Here is a 27,482-nt window from a genome sequence, read left to right on the forward strand (position 1 = left end):
GACCTGGGGACAGTGCGGCAATTCGGGCGCGTCCCGTGAGCAGCAGGGACAGAGAGCTCCGACGGCAGCGGACACTGTCCTGAAAGCAGGGGACAGCGGGAGAGCGCCATGGCAGGGCCGTGAGAGCCGAGGCGCCCCGCAGAGAGTCCTCAGGACGTGTCCCAAAATGTCCCCTTCGGCCATGGGGGCCGCAGCAGAGGGGACGGACAGATAGATGGACAAATGGACAGCCGGACACTCCTGGCCCCTGTCCGAGCTCCCCCCCGGGGTCTGAGGGCTCTGCAGTGCGGGTCCCAGGGCCCTGCAGGCCGTGTCGCCGCTGTCTCAGGAATGCGGCAGCTCCTTCATTCCATGGCACCGCCGTGTCCTGCACAGCCAGAAATCCCTGCTCGGGACGGGGGGACACCGCCGGCCGCTGGGGATCAATGTTCGATAAGTCACTTCCGTCTGAGTCCCGAATCCTGCCACAAAAATCCTCTTCATCATCATCCCGAGACAAATCTGCTCTTCCCTCACCTGCCGAGGACGTTTGTCACCGTGTCACACAGGTGACACCATCGCACAGGTCGATATCCGAGAAGACGATCTCTGATCTAAAAGCTTTACAAACACTTAGTAGACTGTGATTACAAATTCAGGTTTGTGTGTGAGGAAAGAGAGGCTCAGAGGCGGAGGTGCCATCCCCGTGTCACCCCGGCTCGATGCCGTGCCACCGCTTGCCGTGTAACTGTCCTGCCCTCGCTGCCTGAGCCGTGCCAAAATGATGCCATTAATAATCATTGCCTGAGTTTCTGCACCGTCTTTCATCCAAGCATTCCAAAGCTCTTTACAAACACTCAGTAATTAAGACTCGTAAATTGTATAAAAGGTATATGGGGATCTTCCAGGGCTGGGATGGAGCTGTCTCCTGGGCGGGATGGTGCTGATGATCAACACCCTGTAGCAACTGCATTTTCTCTTTTGATATTATTTTTGTTAACTGGTGCTCTTTGATACAGTTCTGTACACATGCCCAGAGGCTGGCTGGAGCATAATGAACTGTTCTATGTTGTTTCTGCATAATGAATGGAATTATTTAATTGGCACATAACCTCAGAGACTGCTAATAGACTAAAATATTCCAAAGATGAGCAAATTGGAACGAATGGGATGACTCAGGGAGCTCTAAAGTAACATTTGCCAAAAATGTTGCACCGGTCCTCTTGGATTTTAGGGTATATATGGGGGTGGAACAAGGATGCAAGACGAGAGTTTGAGAAGTACCTCCCTTGGACTGAAATTTTCTCTCATTTTTGGGAATGCAGAGGGGCTGAAGCTCCAATCCAGAGTTGCTCATTCAGCCTGGATCTGGATCTGAACTGCAAGTGTGAGTGACAGCAGGTGCTGGAGTCTTTAACAGAACATGGCAGGTTAATTATCTGAGCAATCAGTTACATATGACTTCAGGACATGGGTTGGCCAATGTCAGAGAAGCTGAGGGACTCCTCCCTAAATTAAATTTTAAGAAAAGAAGAAAAAGCTGTCTAATTGCTTGATTGTTTTTCCCTCTCCACAGCTAGAAAAATAAGTAAACTTTAATATTTGAAAATATGTGAATGGAATGATCATATTTGGGCAGATGTAATAAAGCAGCACAAGACTTTGTTGCCTTGGATGATTAATCCCAGGGCACTGCTCTGCTCAATTATAGCACAAAAACACAAATGTAACACATGCTAGAGGCCATTCCCATTTCTCCCATCTTTGGGACAGTCCACTTATTCCTATGACGTTGGAATTATCTCTCTTATATAGAATTCTCACTACTTTGGGAATACAAATACCAAAAAATATATGAGTAAAGGACTTCAAGAGCTGAGCTCTTACTCTGGAATAAATAATACTGTCCTAAACACATGAGGAGTCAAAAATGTCTTTGTACAGAAACTCACAGCTCCTTTCAATTAGAGATTTGTATTTTTCTTTTTTTTTTTTTTTTTTTTTTTTTTTTTTTTTTTTTTTTTTAATGGGAAAACAAGTGTCTGCATGCACAGACAAAGTTCCTGGCAAATTTGGCTGTGGCTGACCTCAGTCCATGAACCCTCCTGGGAACGGGAACCTGTGCTGAGCATTTCAAGGAGGGGAATTCTCCCACATCCCAGCCTGGGAAAAATTAACTGCTTTTATTAAAACATTGCAATCCCTCCCTGTCTCCTTCCACTGAGCTCCCAAAAGAGGAAGGTTTGTTCCTCCTTGCCTAGGCACAAGCAAGGGGTGAAGAGTCCCTGTCTGACTCTCAGTGGGTGAGTTAAAACTTGAGGTTTGAAGTGTAAAATTGAGCAAAAAGGTGAAAAAAAAAGGTTCACTCCCAGCAGGAAGAGCTGTGTTGGTGACATCTGCTGCAGATGTTCTGGACAGCAGAGCTCTGGGAAGCAGCACTGAGCAGGAGAAAGCAGAAAATGCCCCACTCTTGGTCCTGAGCTCTTCCCAGCCCTGCTGCGGGCTGCTCCTGCAGGAACAGAGCCTTTTCTGCAGGGCTTTGGAGCCACTCTGGAATTATTCTGAATTAGTGAAAGCAAATGGGCTCGTTGGCACCTCCACTCTGCTCAGATGGCATCGCCAGCGCTGTGTGGGACTCACCTCACATGACCTTTCTCCAATCCACAGAATTTTTCCCAATTTCTTGGCCATTCTATGGCACCATAAATACTTGAAAAATAATAATCTAGTTTAACACCGTATTCTGTTTCTCTGTTCTTCTTTTTTTCCCCCAGGTTTTGCTTTTCCAGATGCCTCAAGGAATACAAGAAACGATGCAGCACATTACAGCAGTTGGGTATTTCTTCAAACCAGGAATATGGGGGAAGAAAACAAGGCTGAGTGTGATTTTAGGAATTACTGAAGTCACAGGACGAGCAGCACCGGCGGCATTTCTGAATGCAGGACACAGGCACACCTCAGTGAAGCCAAGACGCTGCGTGCAGACAGAGCCGCAGCGTGTTACCGGAGGCTTTGCCCGTGAATTCAGCTGTACGAGAGGATGATTTGCCGTCGCTGCTACAGCACTCCGGGCGCATACCAGGAGAGGGTGCCAAGCCCCCGGCTTCTGCTGCCGGAATCCGCACGGGCTTCCCAGGACTTGGAGCCCTCTCCAAGCGCTGCGCTTAAAACACCAACCAACGCACCCTGGATCTGAAGGAAAATCTATTTTTTTGACAAAAAGCCGCTCAAATGTTTTTAACTGTTTCAGCGCTATCGGCAGTAAGTGCCCGAAACCCGCCAGAGGACATTAGCGTAGGATAAAGATATTTTTTGCTACATTTTAGAAAGGATCTGATTCTTTATGATGGATGTGGGACCGCTCGGGGGAACAGCTGAGCTCCTGAGAGTGAGAAAACCCGTAAGAGCTGTGAGGCACAAACATAAGACATCAATCTGTGCTGCACAGACACCGTGAGGTTTAGCAGGAATAAAACCTCATCCATGAAGTTTTTAGAATGACTCTTATAAAAATCCATCTGCACTGGGAGGCGCAGCTTTTACACCTCAAGTTCCCGGGCAGCCGCTCCACGATACCTTGGAGAAACCTGCGGGATTAGAGGATAACACTGCCCGAGCGAGCAGACCCCGCTCTGAGACCTCCCTGCCACGGAGGGTCTCAATCCCCCCGCGTTCCCCACGCGTGTCCCTGTCCGGGAGAGCTGCAGGAGCGGAGCCGCAGCATCGCCATCTGCGGCCACGGAGGCAGGGTTAAAAATACCGCCGATAATTAACCGCAGGAATAACTCGACTCTTTGGGGGCCGCTGCGCAGCCTGCAGCGGGCAGAGAAACGGCCTGAAACGCCCCAGAACCGTGCGCGCAGGTGACCCCGCTCCCCCCGCCCCGGATTCCCCCCGCCCGCCGCGGGTGTCGCAACCGCACCCGTCCTCAGCCGCGCCCCGCGGGGGGGGCGGCGCAGGGAGCGCGCAGGGAACGCGCAGGGAGCGCGCAGGGAGCGCGCAGGGAACGCGCAGGGAGCGCGCAGGGAGAGCGCAGGGAGAGCGCAGGGGCGCGGGCAGCGCTGCCGGCCCCGCGCCCGGCCCCGCCGGCCGCCCCGCGCCGCCGATGCTGTCGGTGCCGGTGCCGGTGGCGGGCGCGGGGGCGGCGCGGGGCGCGGGCTCCCTGCCCCGCCGGCGCACCATGTGCAGCGGTGTCGGCTGCTTCTGGGCGCTGCTCTCCGCCGGCCTCCTGACCGCCTGTGCCGCCGCCTTCCTCTCGCCGGCCTGGCTGCTGCCTCCCGGCCGCGCCGCCGCCGGTTTCGGCTTGCTCTGGCGCTGCGCCGGGCCGCCCCGTGGCTGCCACGGCTCCGCCGGTCCCGGCGGCTTCGGAGACATCCCCTCCGGTTCCTGGCAGGTGAGCGCCTCCCCGCCGCGGCACCCTCCACTGCCTCTCCCGGGCTCCCCGGCATCCCCCGTCAGCCCCCCGACATCCCTCCGGCCCTTCCCTGGACTCCTCGGCATCTGCCATCACCTCCCCGACATCACCCATGTCTGCTTCTGGCTCTCCGGCATCCCTCATCACCTCCCCGGCACATCCCGTCACCTCCCCGGCATCCCCCCCGCCTGCTTCGAGCTCCCCGGCGTCCCCCATCACTTCCCCTGCATCCTCCCCTTGCCTGCTTTGGGCCCCTCGGCGTCACCCCATCATCTCCTCGCATCCCCCCAGACCTGCTTCAGGCTCTCCAGCATCTCGGTGTCTTCCTCACGTCCCTAATATCCCCCTGTCACCACCCCAGCGCCCCTTGTCCTGTCTTCTAGCCCTGCTCCAGCATCCCTCTCCTGCCCAGAGCATCCCAGGCATCTCCTGCATCCCCCGTCCTGCCCTCGAGCATCCTCTGCATCTCCTCGTGCTCTCTCCAGCATCCCTTTCATCCTCTGCATCCCACCCTTCTTGCCTCTGAGCATCTCCTCAGCACCCCTTGGGTATCCCGTGGTCCCTGTGGTGGTCACATCCCTCTGTGGGATGCTTGGCTGTTCTTGGGGTGCTGCATGGAACCTCTGTGCCAGCGTGGTCAGTGCAGCCCCAGCGTGGCCGCGGTGCTGACCGGACACCCTGCCCTGCCGGGGCCCCAAATCCCTCCGGCCTGCCCGGGCTGGCTCCTGCAGGGTGTGCGGGAGGGATTCAGCAGGAAGCTGGAGAGGTTTCTGTGCTCCCCAGCGGGGCTCTGAGCATCACTGGCCGGCTGAGTTTGTTGTGCAGGAGGGAGCAGGGAGGTGGCTGTAACCGCTCTTCCTGGGACACGTGGATCCAGAAATCGAGCCTGGATGTGGAGGACTGTGGCTGTCCCCCTGCCCGGCCACCCGGGGTGATGCCCTTGCCAGGTTTTGGGAATGAAGGGGGCGCAGACCCCTGGGGCCCGGGGGTTGCCGTGGTGTCCCGGGGTGACAAAGAGCTGCCCGTCACACTGGGTGTGTGCAGGGACCGCACAAAGCCCGGCCCCGGCATCCCACCGCCCGCTTGCCCCTGTCCTTTCTCCCTCCTCTCCCTTCATTCTTTAGCTTACCCCGAGGCTGTGAGTGTGAAATCCCTGCCTCTGCTCGGAACACACGAGCTTGGACTCGCTCCAGGTCACAGTGTGGCAGCATCCCCAAACCGGGGCTGCATCCCCGGGAGGTCGTGGCTGTGCCGGGCACAAAGGGTGTCAGCAGCTGTATTTCTCAGCCTGCCATGGAGCTGCGCTGTTATCTCTCCCAGGACACCAGGTCTGCGTGTGATTGCTTAAATCTCATCACGGTCCTTAAAATTGGCATTAGAGACAAATATTGTGAATTGCAAAGAAAAGAACCAGCTGTATAAACTCTTTCCTATTTATATAAAAAGGTGCAAAAATGCTCTTGTTTCCATGAGCTGGCCTTTGTTCAGATGTTTTTGCAAATGTGATGCAGATAAACACTTCCAAGTAATAACAAACTTTAAAGATAAGAACGAAGCTCAGCAGTGACTCCTTTGAACGAGCTTCAGCCTCTGGAAACACTGAGATCCCGAATATAATGCAGCACAAAGTCTCTGAGTTCCTGAGCTTGGGCTGAGGAAGAGATGAATAATCACAGCACTGGGGAGTTTGCAAGGCATTTTGGTGACATGTCCGTGTCACCTTTATTAATACCACCCAAATAATTAACGAACAATCAGTGCAGACTCTTTCAGAGGAGAGTGTTCCCTTACCAGTTTCTGCCACGATGAGGGGGAGAATACCTGTTGTGACAGTTATTTGATGGGCTGGAATATAATAAAATAGTCCTGATAGCTTTGCTGAGGCAGGCGACAGCTTTGGCTTTCTTGCATGAGCAGCCTCCGAGCCCGCACGCCTTGCTGCTCAGCACGGGGGGAGCCGAGTGCTGGGAACGCACGAGTTCAAACAGGAGATTTCTCTCCGTTTTGGAGAGATGGGGAAATCGTGGCTCTTTTTTCTTTGCTTTCAGAGTCGTGACGTTCATTTCCAATCTTTCCAGCGATCTGATGGGCAGCTTTCTCTTTAAATGAAAGCTGAACGTGGACAGGAATCTGGGAGCTCCTGAAAAGAGCCTGCAGCGCTTGCTCAAGTGGAGTTTGCTGGCAGGAGGAGGGTGGGAGCTGGGGCTGCCGGGGGCTAAGGGAGCTAAAGCTGATGTGGGGCTCAGGAGCTTTTCTAGAGTGGAGCTGGTGGCACACCTGGAGATGCTGAGCAAACCTGGGGAGGATGCTGAGCAGACCTTGGGAGGATGTTGAGCAGACCTGGGGAGGATGCTGAGCAGACCTGGGGAGGATGCTGAGCAGACCTGGGGATGCTGAGCACACCTGGGGAGGATGCTGAGCAGACCTGGGGATGCTGAGCACACCTGGGGAGGATGCTGAGCACACCTGGGGATGCTGAGCACACCTGGGGATGCTGAGCACACCTGGGGAGGATGCTGAGCACACCTGGGGATGCTGAGCACACCTGGGGAGGATGCCCACCCACAGCCGGGATGTCCATCCCTGGGGAACATTGCTCCTTTAGTTTCCCGCAGCGTGCAGGCTCGGTGCTGGTCCCTGCTCCAATGTGCCGATTTGTTGAAGGGGTGGGGGAGCATTCAGTCCTGCAAATGATCCTTAATGCCAGTTGTGTGTGCACTTGGGGGATTATGTTAATCACGCTACAAATGATGCTTTGAATCATGTCTGGAGGTTAATTAACATGCCTTTCTTCTCTTAAGAGGGCCTTCATGTCTGCTTAGAGTTGCTGGCTTTTTTCTGCTTCCTTTCATAATTACTTTGCAGCTCTCTAATATCATGGGTACCTTTAATTTAACCCTGTCAGTGCGGCTGGGGCTTTGCATTGAGCTCGGCATCATGATGGTTTTTTGATGGGGTGGAGTATAATAAAATATCCCTGATGGCCACGGATGTTGTGGATAGGCTGAGACCTTGCAGGAGCTGATGGAAACTGGAGAGGATTTGGCTGGAGCCAGAGAGGAGAAAGGATGGTGATGGTGATATTGCCCAGCCAATTTGTGAGTGAGGCCCTTAGGATCTTTTGTGGGATGACTTGGAGCTGTGAGGGCTGGAGAGGAACATCTCAAGGTGTGCAGGTCCCCTGGGGAGAGGGAATTGCTCTTGGGAGGCCAAAAAACAGGTGAACTTTTGAATTCTGAGTGGTTTCATTGCATCTCATGACTTTTCTTTTTCCTTGTGCCAAATCACTGTGTATGTGCAAAATAGTGCTTCATCCTCAGTTAATTTATTTTCTCTTTCAGTGGGAGCATTTGGCTCATAGGTTCCTGTCTCAGTGCTGCACTTGGGAAGCTACTGCTGCCACATTTCAAATTTCTATTTTTATTTTTCCAGATAGTCTCCAATTATTTTCAGGCTTTGCCAAGCATGTAATCTAAAATAACAAAGAAGCTGATCAGCCCATGTTATTCAGGTTAAAACCACATGGACCATTTGCCTATGGAGCCAGTGATGCCATACTGGAGCAGAGCCCAAAATAACTTGCAGAGGACAGGGGGGACACTTTGCCCAACACCAGCAGTTCCTTGAGTGGGTCTTTCCTGGGTTTTAGAGCGGGACTTGAAAAGATTCAGCAAAGCTTAGTGAAAGTGTACAATAAACCTGCTTACCCTTTTATTAAATCTTCATTGCTGGTTTCTTACTGCATCACTTCAGCCCTGGGTCCCTGATGTCATCTGGGGTTTGCCCATGGGGCCAGGTTTGCAGAGTAGGTACACAGCAGCCCCAACCCCAGTGGATACCCATGGAGATGGGGAAAAATCAGTCACTCTGTGGAAAATCTGTCACTCCTCTTGTAGCACAGGCTCTGGAATTAGGGACAGATGCAGCGTGATCCAAGCGGGAACTTGTGTGTGTGCTGCCTCTCAGGCAGAGTCTGCTCTGCCTCCAGAGTCACGTATTAGGCCAGCACATTAACTTGGGATTATCAGGAAATCAACTTTTAGCTCCTCATCCTAAGAACTTCCCAAGAGACCAGACTGTCTGCCAGTCCATTTGATTTTTAATTGCACTTACACAACCTTGGCGAGAGTTGTAAGCACTAAGAGTAAGGAATTCTTGACATCACCACCTTCACGTACATTACCCAGAGCAGACTTTACCTGCTTTCATCAGCCACCCAGAGTTTCCTGACCTACATTAACAGGACTGAAAATACCTGGTGTTGGGGAAATCTGTAATTCCTGAGCTGTGGCCCCACATTTCAGTGCCCAAGTCACAAACCACCACTGAGACTCACTGACCTGCTCTCAGCTAAGCTGGGCTGAAAGGAGTGCTGAGACAGGAGCAGCTTAAGGGTGGGCTGTGGGAGGTCAAGTTGATTGAAAATGCAGTCAGGCTGCTCCCAGGATTAGTTCTGTCCACTGCTCTCAGAGGGAGAGGGAAGCTGCTTTGCTTGAACAAAGAGCTGGTGTCAGCCCCGGGGCTGGGCCCGGGGCTCAGCTGAGCTGTGGCCAGACCTGGCAGTGATGGTCAGGTCACACAGGGTCATCTGCCCACACACCCCCTCCTCAAAGGGCAAATCCTGAACTCTGCACCTCGGGAAGGGCATCCCTGGGCACATCAGAGTCATCCTGGAATGAGCCTTGCATTTCCCCTTTGCAGGCCCAGAGCAGAGTCTGGCCCCGGCTGGCAGGGACATTCTGACAGTGGGACATTCCCTCCATCCTCTTGAGGCTGCAAATCCCACTCTTCCCAGGCTCCTCCTCTGGATTTGTGAGGAAAAGCCAGATGGGTGAGCTGTGTGACCCGCAGGGCATTCCCTGGCCACGGGGATGAGCCCGGCTCGGCTGCCAGCGCCAGGAAAGGGCTTATCCCAGGGAAGGATAATGACAGAGTGAAGGGAAGAAGGGCTGATCTCGTACCCAGCACAGTGCACTGCTTGCTGCCTAATTAAAATTTCATTAAGTTGGTTCGAATCCCTTGATGGAGGTCACAGGCACACCATTGATGTGCTAATGTCTTACTTTTCCCTTTTTTTCTGTCTTTCACTACTATCCATCATCCTCTTAGATAAAGCAGTGCCATTAGGAACTGCTTTCCAGCATCCCCAGATGCAATGGCACCGAAAGAAAGATGGCCATAATTCATCAGACATATTATCTGTCTCTTATTTTCTCTCTGATTAAAAAAAATGCCTTCCCCCCACCACTTGAATCAGTTTGGGCATTAATCCCTCTGGTGTTCTGTTGAATATGTTGGTGAGCTGGGAATTGGAAAAGTTACCTGGAAGGCCAGAACTGGCTGAGCTTTGTTTTAGTGGAGGTGGTGCTGAATTTTCTGCAAAAGCAGCTAAATCTGGGCTGGGGAGAGATACCCCCTGTACATGTTGTGGTGTGGGCAGGTCCCCATCCACCAAATCCTACATTTGAAGGAGAAGAAATGAGGGCTGGGGCCTCCTCTGCATCCCTGTGGCTCAGCCCAAAACATCCCAGCTCAGGGGATTGAGACATCAACCACCTCCCTGGTGGCATCACACCGGGAGCTCTGAGCTGCTCCCTGGTTTGGGGATGGGATAACTGCGGGCACTCCCCAGCGTTCCTGGGCAGGGATGGCGTTTTCTGGGAGCAGGATGGACAGGGAAGATCAAACAGGCAGGAGAAAGCTTTCAGATGGCGCCCAAAGGAAGGGAATTGCTGGGGAGGAGAAGCTGAGGATGAGTGGGATCCTCTTCCTGGATTTAATGGCTTTAATGCTGCCCAGATGGAGAATGTTTGTTTCTGTGCCTCGTGTGGGGTAAATATGAACGAGCTGCGAGGCTCCATCCACCCACCCCGGCACGCAGCAGCTCCCAGGTGGAGATCCCCAGCTTTTACTGAGATCCCCTCTGCCCGAGGAGAAGGCAGAGGGGGCACTTGCCCAGCGGCCTCCCGGGTGCTGCCAACATTCCTGCAAATCCCAAAGCTCAGGCCCCCACTCAGCACCTCCATCCAGCACCAATTTGGCTTTTTAACAAAGTTAAAATATCGGTGTCCATTTGGTTTCTACATCTGCAGGTGCAGCAGCACTCACTTTAACCCCAGAACATATTCCCATAAGGAGTATTTGATCACACAGAGCTCTCATAGGAAAGGATTGCATTTAAAAATGAAAATGTTTGGATTAATTTTTCCACCTCTTCTCTTACAGTTGACTTTACAGTTCTTCTCCAGCTCATTTGGAGTTTCTTAGATATTTTCTCTCAACAAATACCCCCAAAAAGCCAGAAACACTACGACCTTCACTTCCTTTTTCTCACTGAGCCTGTGGCTTTATTTCCCAGTTATTTAGGGCATTTATTTTCTGCCCCCATTTCCAAAGATGCTGAAGCATCTGAGCAGGGCTGGAACACCCCAGCAGTCTGTAACCTTGCCCTCAGCCTGCTGCTCTGGGTACCACAGGCCCCATCCAGGATGGCAGCTGTTGGGAGTGGTCAAGTGCCAACTAATAATTTGCTTTAATAAACTAATGTGCATCATGACCCAGTTCATAGTGATGGCAGGAGCTTTGCCAGGTTGGTTTATCTCTGCTGAACCAAACACCAGCTACTGTTTCTCAGCACTGAAAACTGGACTGGAGTTTATTTTCCCTTTCCTCTGCCTGCTTTAATGCTGGTTTTCAAAGATGAGTTAACTTTTAAAAAGTTTTCATTATGGATATTAAGGAGTTCTTCCCAGGACAGCCATTATGTGACATTTTAATTTTGATTTTTCTGGTGAATGAAACAACATCTTCAGCAGATTTATTGCTTAGTGAATGGCCCGGCCATGGCATGTGTCAGACCTGTAAAACACTAAAATAACGGGCAGGGGATTGTTGTTAATCAGAATTTATTATGCTACATAAAGGCATATTTACAGTCCCACCAGGGGACGATTAATTTGTTTGGGGATAAACAATTAATCTCCCTGGGAGTAGGAGCAGAAAATCTGACACGGTTTTATGCCTTTTCCCAGCATGGCAGAGGCAGGATTGCTCACAGCCTCCCTGTGGGCATCTCCCTGGCACTGCCAGGGGTCAGCAATGCCTTGGGATGGGCAGCCCTGCTTCTCCCTGGCAGGGTTTGCACTGGGAGCTGTGCTCTTTACTGGGATAAATTGGTTTTTTCCTGCCTTGCTGAGCTGGGCTCTCACGAGCAGCCTCCTGCCTCCCCATTATTCCTCCCCACCCTGCCTATTTTTGGGTTTCAGCCTTTGCATCTGTTTCCTGCATCCTCTCCTTTCTGCTCAAGATGCAACAGGCACAAACAGGGAGGAGAGAGGGAGGTGGGAAGAATTTCAGTTGCTATTCTTTGGTACCTTTGCTCCATGTACTTCTTCAAACTTAAGTCTTCTTATTTCTCTTTGAAAGCAGCTTTTTGATCTTTGCAGGAGCAGCTCCAGTACAGGGCAGGAGCACTTGGGATAATTCCCAGCTGAGGCCCTGGAAAGGTTATGACAAAAACAAAATTTCTGGTTTCCAAAAGCATATGCAGAGTTCTGGCAGATAATGTCAGCACACACCCAGCAGAACGTGGGAGCCAGGCAGAGAGCAGTGATGTGCCCTTTTCTACTGTCACATATTTTGGGGGCAGCTGTGGCCCTGCCACCCCTTCTGTCCCCAAGAGCTGCCTGGCAGCTGTTCCATGTCTCAGCATTCCTGGCCCACGTGGCAGAACCCAAACCTCACCATTTTCCTTCACCTATTGCCCACATGAATTCCCTCACATTTATTCACGAGACCTTTGTTCCCATTGCCAAGGCCTGGCTGGATTTGGTGGGGTTTTGGCCATCCCTGTGCACATCAGGATGCTGCCAGCCATGAGACCACTCAGTCGTGTTGCCAAACCCCGATGGCAGCTCCCAAACCAGACCATCTCTTCTGCCACTTTAACACTCACCTGCACCCATCCTGTTTGTGCCTTTTTCCTGTCACTTCGTCCTGAAAAAGACCTTCACACTTCTCCACAGGGATTAACAGTCTGAGCAGCTCATCAGTTGTTTCCAGCAGGAACTGCGAGTTTTTAGGGGATTTGAGCTACCACAATTAAGGAGAACCTAGATCATTAAAAATAATATGCTTCACAGAAGAGAGGAACCAGCCTGCTTCACAAGATCCCTTTCTGCTGAAAAATTCATTGCTTTAAATAATTAATGGTCCTTGCAAGGGAGGATGGTTTTGCTGGGCAGGAGGTGAAATACAGATGCCAGGCAGAGTAATCTCTTTTTTTGTTATGAATCCAGATTTCCTAGCCATGCTGCTTCCCTGGGAGCAGTGGGGGAGCAGGGCTGTGGCTGCTTTCCCCATGGGGCCCCAGGCTGGGAGAATGTCTGTGCAATGGGGTCATCCACCCCATCCCAAACCCCATGGGGCCATCCTGGTGTAGGGACAGGGCAGGGGTCTCTGCTGGGGGTGTCCCAACCTTGTATCTTAAGCCCTGAAGTAGCACTTGTCTGTTCAGGTCTCAGTGGCTTGGAAGGCTCTGGAGAGGAGCAGCCATCCCTGCTGGAGCAGCCTCCCCATTTCTCTGGGTATTTGTTTGCACTGCTGTTCCTTTTGCATTGCATGTCAGGAATTCATTTATCGCTGGGACAGCATTTGCATTGCTCAGTGCATAAATAGGCTATAAATAAGATGCTGATTTCTAATCACTGCACAGCCCCAGGAGAAGCACTCACACCAGTGTGTCAGGCAGTGCCCACGCTGCCCTCACCTCTTCCTCTCCAGCACCAGTGTGTCCCTTCTTGGAGCAGTGGCAGCTGCTGGCTGTGGCTGTGTCACCCAGCACCAGCCAGTCCAGCTGCTAAACAACAGCTCAGCAGTCAATAACAGAGGGAGATGTAGGGCAGAGCCAGACCTGTGGGACAGCATCACTAATGGGAGGGGTTTTTTAGCTGTTTGGACCCTCCATTGGCATCACAAGGTAAATCCAATTTCTCTTCCCTTGCTCAGCCTGCCTGTGGTACCTGCAGAATCATTTACATGCAGCAGATTGTTTGTAACCTCTTTGGTGAGGGGAGGTAAATGGAAACCTGTATTGGGGGTTGTTTCTCTAATAACCATGGCTGCCCAAAAACTCAGATAGAGGGGGGTAAATAAAAAAGGAAAAATGTACATTGCTAACCAGAATGTCTCACCAGGACAAAAGGGCTGGACAAGGGTGGAAGTGGGACCTGACCTCCTCAGAGTAGGTCCCACAAGGCTTTTCAGGAAGATGGGAATGAGACCTGCCTTGGAGCTGTGCAGCTTTAGAGAGCTGAGGCTGCTGTTACTGCACAGTGACTCACCAGAGCCAGCAGCATTCCCTGGAATTCGCTGGGAAGTGACAGGAATTGATGTGGCTGCCGCAGTGCTGGGACTGAGGTGTCCTCATGCTGTTGGAGTGCTGTCAGGAGCTGGGTGCTGGAGGAGGAAGGTCCCTCACTGCTCCCAGCCATGCCATGCCCTGGCTGGGCTGGCACGTGTCCCTGCTGGTACAGGGACCACCTTGTTGCCAGTGCCATCCCACTGGTGAAAGAAATCACCCACAATGGGGACAAAAACAGCAGCAGTGCAGTGATTGAACACCTGTACCCAAGGGAGAGCCATTTTGCCATGAATTAGTGCTTTTCCCAGTTTTTATGCTGCTGGGGGTGGGAGCAGCCTGCCTTGTCAGCAGAGCTGCAATGAGAGCAGCAGTGGGATCCCAAAAATTCTCTTTGCCAGGTCTGCTGAGGCAGGTGCTCTCATGAGATCCATTTCAGTGCTCAGCAGAGGCACTGGCACATCACAGACATCTAATGGCACTTGTCTTAGGATGTGGCCTTTCATGCATGTCAGGCACTCGCAGTTGTCACTGTAGCCCCAGTGCCAGTAACCCCTGGGAGCAGGGGATGGCTGAACCTCGGTGAATTGAAGCGACAAAAGGTGGAAGGGGAAAGGTGGGAGAAGCTGCCCATGACAGGGCTCCAGTCCCCACTTGCAGAGGAGGATTTCTGGGGGGTGTGGTGGTGGGGTGACCTCTCTGACAGCCCCGTGTGTCCTTTCAGACGAGTGCTGTGCTGTGTGCGGGTGGCTGTGCCCTGCTGGCCCTCAGCTCCCTGCTGGCCATCGTTGCTGTCCTGCTGCCCGGCGGAGCCTGCGAGCGCCGAGTCTGCACCCTGGCTGGCTACATACAGACAGCAGCAGGCAAGTGATGGGGCTTTGCTCTTTGGGGTGGAAAGATGGGCTGTCCTTTTGTGGCATCTTGGAGCTCAGCAGCATGAGGAGCTTGCAAACCCTAAGCGAGGGTGGGAGAAAAGCAAGTGGCCCTTCAGTTTAGTGATTGCCTCATGCATTCATCATAAAAGCTGCTGAACATCACCTCCAAACAGATGCACAGGTCTGTGGCAGAGCCTGGGCTGCAGGTGCCACTCACTGCCCCCAGCTCAGGATGTTGTGTAGGACAGGGGGCTGGGGTGAGTGAGGCTGTGTGCTGGCACGGTGCTGAGGCACCTTCTGGGGTCCAGTTCCAGCTCTTTGGTTGAGCTTCTGGAGGGATTTCTCTCTCTGTGCTTTACGCCTGAGACAGGGGGTGGCCCAGCCTGTCCTGTATCTCCCCAGGCAGCCCTCATGATGCTGCATCCACTTAAAATTCCATTGCAATTGCCTGTGCTTCTGCCTCAGGGGAGTGCAGAGGTAGAGGGCAGGAGGCTGGGAGTGACAAACCCCACTGGAGGCTGGGAGTGACAAACCCCACTGGAGGCTTGTCACCCCTGCAGGGAGCCATGTCCCTGAGTATTGGACCAAACCTCCCCAACTGGACATGAGCCATAACAGGAGATTAATGCCTGTTTGTGTCCTTTCCTTGGAGAAATTCTCAGGGCCAGCCAGGCTTTGTTCTCTGCCTGGAAGCATTCAAGCTGCTTTGGGGGGAAATCCTGTTACATGCTCTCCTCTCCAGGGCTCATCCTGTGGGATCCGATTTGGGACAGATGGAGGTGGACAGATTTTAGCCATGGCTGCTCCAGCTCAGCCGGGCTCTGGGTCCATGGAGACAGCTGCTTGTGCCTGTCCCTTTCTCCCAGTTTGGAGAATCACATCCCTGCTGGCTGGTGGCCAGTGGGTCCCCTGGGTGTGGGACAGAGGCTGGAGGAGCCCCATGACAGCAGATCTCAGCCCCAGGGAGGTGACTCAGGGTGGCCTTGCAGGTCCCTGCAGGGGATAATTGGGGTAGAAAAGGATAACCCCACATTACCTTTGCCTGGGGGGTGGCACATCCCTGCTGTGTCTGGAGCAGATACAAAGCAAAGGATTAGGAAGAGTCCCTGGAAAGGAAACTGTGGCAGATAAATACAACTGAGGCGCTGTGAGGGGTTCTGGTAATATTGAACAGGCTGTAAATAAACTGTAGGCTCTAAGCGTTATTGACAAATGAAAATTTACTGGGGACGTTTGAGCAAGCTAATGGGTTGCTTTAAACCCTGGCATTGCCTGCTAAGCATTTTGTCTTGTGCTTTTTAATTTTGTGCACTGTGGATTAATTCCCATTCAGAGCCAGGCAGCCCTGAGTCAACAGAATTAAATGGTTTAATGTATTTGGATTCAGAAATGCTGCCCCTCCATAATTTTTCTCCTTGTTACCCCCCTCCCTCCTTAGGAAGAAGCTTTTCAATAGAAATCAGCTGCAGTGAGGTGACAGGGAGAGAAACTCCTCCCCAAAAATCACATTATCTCAGAGAAAAACAGGGATTTTAGGGTAGACGGAATTATATGGGAGGGGAGGAAAGCAGAGCAAGCCCAGGAGGCTTGGTAGAGCAGCTTTCTGATGGGGGGTGAGGGGCATCTCTGCCAGGGAGACCCCCTTGAGATGCTGGCAGAGTAGTGGGGTTTTTTTCCTCCCAAATCCCAGGTTTCCAGGTCCCACAGTCACCTTTCCTCTGTCTGACCAGACATTTTCCCACTGAAATCTAAATTTTGCTCTCATCTTCCCATTTCACAAGGCTAGCTTGAGGTATTATAAGTAAATAAGCTTAATTCTATAAAACATTGAATCAGGAATCTGATGTCCTGATAAAAAGCCAGGTGCATTCAGCCAGGAGCATGAAACATGCCAGGAAGTACAGGAGCAGAGGTACCAGCAGAGCCAGAAACAGCCCCCACAGGCTCTGCACTGTCTCAGAAAGATGCCCTGAGCTGCACTCACATAAATCCAGGTGCAGAGGCCAAGGATTGATCCCTGAACCGAACAGGAACCGATACTGAGAGCAATCCCACAGAAAGGGAAGCCAGCTTTAACACTTTCCTGCTGTATATTTGAGATCCAAGTTGTGCCTTTTGCAGCCCCAGAAGGGAAAAATAAAACCCTAAGGCAGACAGAGCAGAGCACTAATTGCAAATGCAGACAGGCCATCAGGGTTCAGAGCTGGGCTAATTGCCACCAGACTTTGAAAACATGAGTCCTGATGCCTGGCATCCACTCCTCAGGAAAAAACCCAACAAACCAACATATCCACACAAATGACAAGAGAATGATGCCTAATGAAAGAGTTAATGAGCAACAAGAGGAGGAGGAAGGGTAAAGGAACATTTGGTCAGCTCTCACACCCTACAAAGTCAAAGGTGCCCCTGAGAGATTTGAGATGGGGCTCACTTCCAGTTCATGGTCACTAAAATGAAATTTCTGGGAGATCCTTCCTTCCAAACATGCACAGCAGCACCTCCAAAGGGGCTGAGGTAGCCAAGCTGGCCCATTTATGTGTGGGGTACCCCAGTCCTCAGCTGCAACCCATTGCTATTGCTGGAGAGGGGTCCTGGGGCTGGCCCCAGGGACAGGGAGGGCAAATGGAGGCACAGCTGAAATCCTGCCAGCTGTCCTTCAGCAAAAGCCCCTTTGCTGGGGTTTTAAAAACAGGAGTTAATTCCAGGGAGAAGTGTCTCGTGCTGCATGGGGCTGAAAGGGAAGGACAGGGGATGTTCTCCAGGGCTAATTGTGCCTGTACAACCTCTCTGGTGGCTGCCAGGTGCTGGTCAGGGGCCCATGGTCTACAGCTGGACATTACAGTTCATCTCTGCAAGGCTCCCAGAGCAGTTTTTCAGTGACTGGCAGTGGGGAAGCTGCCGGAAGGAGGACGGGGACATCACAGAGTATCAGGCACTGGCTTCACCCACGGGACCTGTGGGTGATGCCCTGGGGAACCCCAAGGCTCTGCTCTGAGCTGTCACAGCCCACACAATCCCCAGCAGTGTCACTACCTTTCAGGAGTGTCCTGAACCTGGAGAAGATGAGAGCCAGAGCAGCCTCTGACAGGTTTCCAGCATGGACTGTGCTCCACAGCCTAGCACACCCTCACTCCCATGGGATTGGCCTTCCCAGGGCAGTGAGGCTTGTGACTGATGAAAACAGATTGCAGCTAAAGCTGAGTAAACCACATCAAACAGAAAATCTGGGCGGATTTCTGCTTTGGGGGCTTGTGGTAGTAAGGGAAGGATTATGGGTGCGCTGTAGGATGAAGCTGCTGGTGACCACGATCCAGCACTGAAGCTGGTTCCATCTGCTGCTTAGGAACAAGTCCTCACAGGCAGGATGAGCAGCCTCCCTCACCCCTGAAAGCCTCAATAAAGCCAGGACTGTGTTGCTTTTGGGAAGCTTTTCCCTGTGTGCTGTTCAGGCAAAGGGAACAAATGAAAAGCCTTTGCTTTGCTGGCAAGGGCTGGCTGATCCAACCTGATCCACAGCTGCTGATCCTTTCCTTGGTCTCTGTGGCCTGGCAGGAGGAGGCTGCAGAGCTTGGCACCTCGGTGGGGGCACAGAGCACAGGAAGCCTGCAAGGCTTCAAGGGAGAGTTTTGCTTTCACCCCACACTGCTCTCTGTCCGATCCTGCCACCATCAACTCACTGCTCAAGAGAAATCCAGTGCTGAGGGCAAATGATCCTGACTTGCCTGTGCCTTTCTAAGGTTCTTTTGGTTTTAAAGAGTAATTTCCCAGCATTGCCATGACAGAATCAGAACAGTAACAAGACAGGCAGAAACCCCCAGTTATGCAATTCCCTCATTTAGCCACACTGTAATCCCAGGTTTCACGGTAGTCCCAAGAGCTTCTTCCTGAAAAATTTGATTGCATTCTGCAGCTGAGATCTCTTTTACTGGCAGCAGCATGATGGCATTACAGAAATGGCCTCAGCTTTTGGTCAGTTAAACAGCAGAGCAAAATGCAGGAGACCTTGTGATTTTCTGTCTGTTCTTCAGGCACTGATTATCCAGTAAGAACACAGAAAAAGGGAGAATTGTTCATTTGCATGTCAGTGTGAACCTTCTAAATGTACCAATTCCCAAGGACTGAAAACCAGCCTAGATTAAAATGGCATCTGCCATTCCCAAAAAAAGAGCAGCAGGATGAGTGGGAGGTTTGGGACAGCCCGTGGGCAGCAGGGCCACAGCAGGACCCTGGTCAGGATGCTGTTCCAGTGTCACAATGTTATTTAGGAAGGTAGGACGTGATCCTTCCCCCTCATTGCACTTCCCATCCCTCCCTGCATCGCAGCTCACCTCTGGGATTGATGGTGCCCTGTTTCTCCCAGCTTGTGCAGGCTCTGAATGGCAAACAGCACCGTCATCCGCATCCGTATTGATCCCTCAGACTCCTATCGATCAGCCTGGTGACATATAGGTAATGTGTAATTAGTAACTTAGATAAAAACAGCACCAGGAGGGAGCTGCCTGGCAGCCCCAACCTTTGCTAGTGTGTCCATGGAGCAGCAAACAGAGGGGTGGTGGCTGCCTGGTAACTGCTGACTTGGCATTAAATCACTGGAATTCTTCCCTTCCCTGCAGCCATCACTCCTGTGCAGTTCCCTGCAAGGTCTCAGATCCCTTCTATCCTGCCCCTTGCCCAGAAATCCAGGTTGGAATAATGACATGAGGAAGGCACTCTGCCAAGCATCCCTTTTCAACGCCCCTGTGGCACTGGCAGCTGGTGGGGATGCTGGAGAGCAATATCCAAGGATGTTGCAGGGGCCACGGGGCAGTGGGGACGTGCTCTGCCCCTGGGTTCAGTGTCACAGCACCACTTTGAGGGGACAGAACTGGAGCAGACACATCCCCAAGACAGGGGACAATTTGGAGTTGGGAGCCCAGTGCTGCAACCAACACTAAAAATGTTCAGGAATGTCCAAGGAGAGGAGGGTTGGAGCCATTCCCAGTCCATGCAGCCCTTGGCACCCCATCCTGCACAGCCCAGCCCAGGGCAGACCCACAGCCCATTTCCTGATGGGTGTTTTTGTGGCTGCAGCAGCCCGGGAGCCCCATCCTGTTGATGCCGAGGGTTGTTTGTCAGAAGACATCCTTGAGATTCAGAAGAGGAACTTGGCAGTGGAGGCAGGGGGGAAGCAGCTCCTTGTTGTCCAGGCATTGATTTGATTTAAAATCACCCAAAGCTTCCCCCATCCCTGTTTAAAAATAGCATCTTGGCTTTTATTGCAGAGCCCACGCTGTCCCTCTTCTTGTGGCAGTAGCTTCTTGAAGAACATGCTCAGTCCTGATGCAGTGACATTGCTGGATGTGTTCAATCATCAGAGCAGCATTAAGAAAATGTTACATAAAGCATTTTCCCCATTTAGGGAAGGTTCCTCAAAACTGCAAGAGATGATCCCAAAATAAGCAAAGTCCAGTGTTCCTGCAAGGTGCTTGTGCACGAAGGCAAAACACAGCAGTATAAAACCTAAACCTGGAGATGTGTCCAACTCTTGAATTGCCAAGGCAGCTTGTTTGTCTTTCTCTGGAAAGAGCATTGCTCCCATCACAGCTGGGAGCAACTGCATGATCCTCCTCACTGCTCAGGTCCTCACTGCCATCCTCACCCTCTCCCCTCCACATTTCACATCTGGTCCTTGCAATAGAGACAGCACTCACACCATTGGAAGCCCTGATTCTGCCCCTGGTGCAAGGCTTTTTTCCCCCTGCTTTCTTTAATTACATTAGCAAAGTTAAAAAACTGGCTTTGGCACGTTATTATTCAGTCAGTGAACTCTCACTAATTCCTGACACAACTAATAAATATCTGAGGGTAGGAGCTCACTGCCAGGGAGCTGGAGAGGGGCTCAGCCACAGCCCAGCCAGGGAAGTACTTGCTCCAGAGCCAGTATTGCTCATGCCTGGCTTACCTGTGCTCTCATGTTGTTCATTTGCACTGATGTGACTCCTTTTCTGTTACATTTTTTGCTAATTTCCTCCAGAATTCAGCTCAGCAAAAGCCACAACCATCCTGAGCCGTGGGCTGGTTTGTCCTGGAGCAAGGACTGCTCTGAACCCTGTGGAGATGCTGGGCACCAGCACCAAGCACAGGTGTTGTTCTTCCATCAGTCTCTGTGTGGTTAAGGATTTGTTGAACTCCTATGTTAGAAGCAACAATTGACTTTTTTTTCCATTCACCTCCCAGCTGGGAGGTGTTGCCTGGGAGGATGTTGCAGGGAGGAAAATGGATCTATCAGATCCACAGATCAACAGGCATGAAAGTGGAACCACAAACATCAACTTCAGCCTTTCAGGAAATTTTTACTTCTGGTGAAACAGTAATTTCCCTGTGCTCACTCCAGTGCATACATTCGATTGACAGATCATCTTGGTTTGAGAACAATTTCATTATTTTACTTCCAAAACCTAAAATCTTCATTGGAGAGCCAGGCCATTAAACATAGCAGTGAAAGGAGAGGGGCTGGCAGCTCTCCTCACAGCCAGGCTCCCTGCCACAGGTCAAGTGCAGATCAGCCTTCCCCAGGGCTCCAGCTTGTTTCATACAAGGTGCAGAGCTGCTGAAGGAGAAGGGGCCAGACCCTGGCTGTGCTGTAGAGCAGCTGTGCCCTGCTCCACCCCAGTGACAGATGATAGAGATTCATTTCCATCTGACATTTGGACAGGTTTCTTTCCTCTGCTCAGTTCTCAAAGTGTGCTTTGATTCTCCCCAGGTGGGTTTTGCCATTTGGCACAACGCTGCTGATTTGGTGCCTTTGCCCTCCCTTCAGGCCAGGTCCCAGCAGCAGCAGCGTGCCTGGGCTAATGCCAGGAGCAGAACATTTCTCAGTAGCCTCATTTAGAGAATAAACCAGCCATATCCTTTCATTGGTTTCTTGGAGAGGGGCAATACATTTCCAGTGGCATCAGTGACAGAAGCAATATTCTTTCATTGCTATCATCAGAAAAGAGCAGTTTTATACTGCAAGAAAGAAATATTTCACTTGTACAAAACATATTTTTTATTCCCTTAAATCTGGAGAAATTCTTGTCATATTAATATGTGTCTGAATTGCTTCTCTTGCAGCACTTCTCCCAGGGATTTGAGCTTAGACCAGTTATTGCACTTGGATGCAGTAACAGTCCATAAAAAAGTATATTCTGTAAATAATAACAGTGCTTTGTAATAAATGGAAACTACAAATAACAAGTGCCAATGGGACTCCAACACTGCCACCCCTGAGGAAATACAAGCCCCAAGGAGCCCAGCACTGTGTTTCTGAAAGGAAAATCCCTATTTCATTTGGTTCCCTCTGCCTGCAACTCTCCCTTCAGTTTACAGCAGTTGTTCCTTCTACAACGCAGGACATTTACCTGGATTCTAACAATTTCAAGGCACCAGGGTGGAGTGTTACCAGAAGGCTCCTCACTATATCTTTCCAAACAGGCCATATCTTTCCAAACAGGCACCTTCTTGAATTTTTGGTGAGGGATGGCTTTGATAATGGCTCATTTTTCATGAAGTTTAATTGAGCTTGTTGGTTGTTGCAGCACAGATCCACTGCAGGAGAGGGTCTCCCTTCCCTTGCAAGTTCAGGTTGCATAATAAACCAGATCCTGCAAAGCTTGAGAGCATTTATCATTTAACAGCTGTCATTAGTGGCTGCCCAGCCTGCTTGTTGCATGCCCACAATGCTGAGGAGGATCACATCCTCTTATCTCCTTGCTGTGTAATTACGTGTTCAGATGAGGTTTCTTTCCACAAACAGTTTGACTTCTCCCATTCCCCCTCCTTGCTTAGCTCATGTTTGTTGGCTGTTGCTGGGAAGATGGAGACAGACCCCTGCAACCTTCCTGCAGGGCCACCTGAACATCCTCCCTTGCTATGGGGAGGGAGCTCAAAGCTGAATTTCATGCATCCTGAAGCAATTGTGTAGACATCACATCATCTTTACTGACTCATCCATCTGCGCTGAGCGCGGGGTGTAATGCTGAGGAAAAAAGCTTCCCTGTCTCTCTGATGCTGGCAGGGAACTCAGGACTGTCAGGAGCAGTTTGCAGCTCAGTCTGCTCAGGGATGTGTTTCAGGGAGTTTTGGTCAGCCCCAGTGCCCAGCCCTGTCTCTGGCAATGCTGAAGGTCTGGCCTGTTGCTAATACCAATATTAGCAGCATGGAGACAGGCACTGCCCTTGGTGGGGGAAATGTAAATGTGTGATGGGCTTCTTGGATGCTGGCTGCAATTTAAAAGGCATCTGAAAGCGGGGACAAGGACCTGTCAGGACACAGAGAAGCCATTACCTGTCTGCCAACACCAACATGCTGCCCCAAAACCTGAAGGTTGATTATCAAATTTATGGTGAAGCAGCAAGACCCCCAGTGCCTCAAAATCTGTTTTGCTGATATTAGATGAAGCTCATGCTATTTGTAGATCCTCCTTGGAAGTCATTACAGGGCCCAGCCTTGTTGAACACAGAAATAAATCTGGGTGGCAGCTGCTCACTGACTTTTGTGACACAAACCGTCCAGGCAGCTAAAAACTCTGCATCTGTGCACCAGCCACTCTGGCTTTAGGAGCAGGGCTGCAAAGAGAGAGGATTTCCCTGAGAAAGGAGCAATGAAGGTCTGACAAATGAGTCTTTTCCAACACCTACAGTCCTGGCTGACTGTGGGACAGACCCTTTGGTGGGACATGGAGCCTTTCAGTCCCGCTTTGTTTGGCTTCAGTGCCCTGGATGACTGGGAGGTGGTGCTGGGTGAGCTGGGGAGCCAGTCCTGGGAACAGCCACAGGAGCAGAGACTCTGGGCCAGATCCATTTCCTTTTTGCACAGCCTGACAATGCAGGGAGTCTGGCAGAGGTCTCTGTCCTCCTATGGGCACGTAGCACAGCTCCCAGGCGAGCTCTGCTTCGGAAATGTTTTGCTCTGCCTTCCTGTCTGAGCCTGTGCTGAGCCAGATTCCTTTGCTGGTAAGGAACATATCTGCTTGGAGGAGAAATTTACCCTGCACCGAGTGTAAACACAGATGGAAACATGGTGGAGCCCTTTTCAAAGTCAAGGGAATAAATCTGTTTAAAAGGCTGTAGATCTGGGGCGGTGAAAGAGCAGGTGGAGCATTAACCCCAGAAAGGACAGTGGGGCTAAGGCAGAGGGCATAAACTGCACAATAGCAGAAGTGCCTAACTGGAGAAATTACTCCCAAAAAGCATCACAGAAAGGAGAAGAGGCTTCTTTTTTAAGAGTCTTGAGTTTTTTGAGCCCTGTGAGTTGCATCCCAGGCACTTTGGATGGAGCAGGCAGGTAGGCTTTTGCCCTGGTCTAATCTCATCTTCTCGAAGGGGATGCAGCCCCATGTGTCCTCCAGCTGCTGGGATGGATAAGCAGGATTTTCCTCCCTGGTCAGGCAGCTATTGCTGTGCTGCAGAAACCCTGCAAGGACAGACCTGGCATGTTCACACCAGTGGGAATCAGCTTCATGATGGTTTGGTCAGCTCTTCTGCTCCAAGCCAGTACGTTTTCTATATTCTACAGTAAGAGCACTCCTGAACAAAGGCCTTGGCCCTTCAGGGCTTTACTCACTTGCCTAACCAAAAAGCTAAAAACATGGATAAGCCTTGGATGGCTGAGAAAATGTGAAATTGGGTTCTCCTCCCAGCCGTAACCTTGGCAGAAGCACAGCTCTGGCTGCTAAATCCCATAAAATGAACAGCCCCTGTTGCTCCTGATAGGGGTATAAAATGATAATTACTTGAGCAGTGACTTACAATTCAGTGAAACAAGGATCTCCTTTTTGATTGAATTACTCAGTGGTTATTCCTAGAAGACTGGAAGCAGATGGCAAGCTCTGGCCAGGCGTTTAACAGCCTGAGTTATGGCATGGAGGAGATGGAGCTGAGCTCCAGCCTGCTGCTCCTGCTTTCCTGCTTGCTTTGGGTCCCCATCCTGGTGTATTCCCCAGGAAAGGAGGAACAAAAATTTTGTTTCTGTAAATCCAGAGCTGCTTTGGCCCAGTTAAGAACATCTTGACGGCAATCCCAGTGCATTGTGTCAGGAGCCAGTGGATCTGGGAGGTGACAACTGCCCTTCTGTCACACAGGAAAGCTCCCCATCCTTCCAGGCCAAGGAGGAGGATGGATGGACAAAGGCACAGTCCCCTGGGCTGGGGTGGAACAAACACAGCTATATAATTTCTGTCTCACTGCTCCTCCTGCCCCTGTATATCTTGAGCACATCAATAAAATCAAACAGACTATTAGCAGCATGTCCTGTTATCAGCCATGGATGGGCATCAGGCAGCCATGCAGCTTGCATTTTATGAAGTGCTGCTCCTACCACTGCTGGGGCTGCAGTGATTATCACATCTCCTCACAGCTGGGCCACACCACAGCTTTTATGAGCTTCCTTACATCAAAGGCCCTTTCTTTTTAAAGATAAATTAACAATTCTCTCCCTTTCTTTTTATTTAAGGGCATAACAGCCAGCTGATTACGAGGTGAGACACCAATCTTGCTGCCGTGCTGTGCTTACTGCATTGTCTATTTGATTATTTTTATTGAATAAGCAAATGTTCTCTTGGAGCTCTGAAGTCCTTATGAGGGAGACTCATTTTCTGCTACCATGATCTCTTTGTCACGGGTGGGTGATGTATGAAAAGGAATTGCAAATAGCTGTTTACAGCAGGCAAAGTCACAGAACAGCCCACTTCAATTTCTGCTGTCGGAGGCTGCTGTTGGCGATGGTCAAAATTAATTAAGCAGGAAGGAAGAGAGCAGGGAGGCACTATGCATCCAGTTCTGACATTGAAATATTAATGGTGAGCTAATCAAGAAAGAGTATCTATGAATATCTAATCAGCTCACAGTTTGCAGCTTTACTGAAGCAGTGAACTTCTGGGCAGCAGCCCTTTGCAGGAGGTGTTGGGAGGGGAGGTGGGTGGGCTGCTCCTGATCGCTCTATCTGGGAATAAACAAAGAGCTCCTGCCTGTGACAGGGGCTGAGGGACGTTTTCCTTCCACAATTCACATCCCTGCTGCCACTGGATGCTGCTGCATCCTTCCTGCTGTCACCTACAGCAGCCAGGCCAGAAGGTCCAGCCCACAGCATTCCCAGTGCTGTGTTCCTTCCTCCCCAGTGCCAGAGGCAACGTGGAGGGCTCAGCTCCTCCAGGACTGAGCTGCAGCCTCTGTCCATGTCCAGGTCTTGGGAAAAGGCTCAAAACATTTGTACCTTGGACACACAACCTGGCCCTCTCCCTCCATGCCTGGTACAGGCACGGGAGGCAGCAGCTGTGTCCCTGTCTCTCCGGCCGGTGTGTTCCCAAGTGGAGTTTCCAAGATTTTTATGGGGAAACAGAAGGTGATGGTTGTTCTGCAGGGCCAGGGGCACTGCAGACCCCCCAAGCCCAGTGCCTGCTCAGCTGCTTTCTCCCACCCACCACATATGCAGGGAAAAACAAGAGGAAACAATCCCCTGGCAAAGCTGGGCCGATTCCAATCAGAGCCACAAAAGTAAATGTCAGCTTTGGGTGCCAGGAGTCGTCAAGCATAATTTCTTTCTTCAGTGTCAATGTAATGAGGGCTGTGGCTTTGGAGATTTCTATTGCTGTGTTTCTGCAAACAGTTCCCTCCTCTAACCTCTTGGAAATTGGATTTTGTGGGGCTGAGCAGTTTGTGTGCAGCAGATAGCAGCAGGACTGATAAGCAGAAGCCTGTTTACACACTCACTCTCATCTAATACTACAACTGGGCAGGCAGCTGCCTAGATTATATTTTAAATTTATTTTTTTTAAAACACTATCAAATGTAATCCTTGTTGGCTGAATGTTTTGCTGCTTAACTGGGAGAAATCTGAACTATGCAGTTTTAACACGTAACAAACATGAAAATGATGTGAAGAAAAGGATAAAGGTAATAAGTAAATCTTAAATGACACTAAGGAAGAATCAAGTGGTGATCAGGAGGGAGTAGAAAACCCACACGCTGTCCTGTGTGAGGTGGTGCTTCATGTGCTGCCAGGGGAGTAGGGACTGGATACAGCTCTAAATGCAGAGAGTCCTGGCACATTGCTCTGACAGCCACAGGAACTTTCTGGGAAAGGAAAAGCAAAGCAGATGGCATCAGTTAAGAAGAGTGGAAGGTACCAGGGATGCCCAGGGAAATGATGGAGCCCAGTGGCTGCATCCATTGTCTGTGGGAGGGAGAAACCCCTTCACTGCAGGTGTGTGGGTACTGCAGAGCCCAGTTCCAGTTCCTGGGGCTGGTGGGGGAGTAAGCAGCAGGATTTCTCCAGGAGGAGCACTCTGCTTCCCTCTACTGCTCCAATATAACCCAAATCTGTCAGCCTTCAGGGCTTGCTGAGAAGGTCATCTGTAAGCATGGCTAATTATTTCAAGCAAAGCAGCAGGCTAATGCCACTAACCTGCTCCCAGGGACTGAGCTCTGCCCTGTGCCTTGGCTCCGTAGCTGCACACAAGCTGCAGGGAATTACGGATGCATGGGGGTGTGTGTAAAGCTCATGGATATAAACAGATCCCACTGGCATGTACCTTGAGCACAGAGAGGGAAATTCACATTTTTCATAGCCCATTCATTCAGTTGTCATGAAAATGCTGTTCCAGCCAAAAGGCAGAATCTCTTCTTTCTGCCATTTAATTTTCTTTAATCTGCTCTTGACATTTATTGAAAGAAGTATGTTACCCATATCAAAGGCAAAGATTTCAAAACATCACATGGAAAAAAACTTAAGGTCAATCCAAGCGAGGATATGGTGGCTGACACGAGATGAAAGACTCTGGTTTCCTCAAGGAAGGTCTGTGCAAAACAAGAGGCCACGGTGGCCTGTGCTCTAAGGG

At 51.0% G+C, this 27,482-nt stretch overlaps 2 protein-coding genes across 2 annotated transcripts in view; both read left to right on the top strand.

Annotated features, from left to right (window-relative positions):
- The first annotated feature begins 3,960 nt into the window (after positions 1-3,960).
- LHFPL7 (LHFPL tetraspan subfamily member 7) overlaps positions 3,961-27,482 on the top strand; it is a 59,367-nt gene continuing 35,845 nt past the window's right edge. Inside the window, exons 1-2 of the mRNA XM_058854423.1 lie at positions 3,961-4,372; positions 14,476-14,614. Coding sequence (XP_058710406.1) covers positions 4,085-4,372; positions 14,476-14,614 — 427 coding nt within the window. The 5' untranslated portion in view covers positions 3,961-4,084. The remainder of the gene's footprint in view (positions 4,373-14,475; positions 14,615-27,482) is intronic.
- ASPA (aspartoacylase) overlaps positions 14,491-27,482 on the top strand; it is a 62,259-nt gene continuing 49,267 nt past the window's right edge. The window contains exon 1 of the mRNA XM_058854421.1: positions 14,491-14,618. The gene's annotated coding sequence lies outside the window, so the exon portion shown is untranslated. The remainder of the gene's footprint in view (positions 14,619-27,482) is intronic.

This window comes from Poecile atricapillus, chromosome 21 (genome assembly GCF_030490865.1).
Source record: "Poecile atricapillus isolate bPoeAtr1 chromosome 21, bPoeAtr1.hap1, whole genome shotgun sequence".
Taxonomy (NCBI): domain Eukaryota; kingdom Metazoa; phylum Chordata; class Aves; order Passeriformes; family Paridae; genus Poecile; species Poecile atricapillus.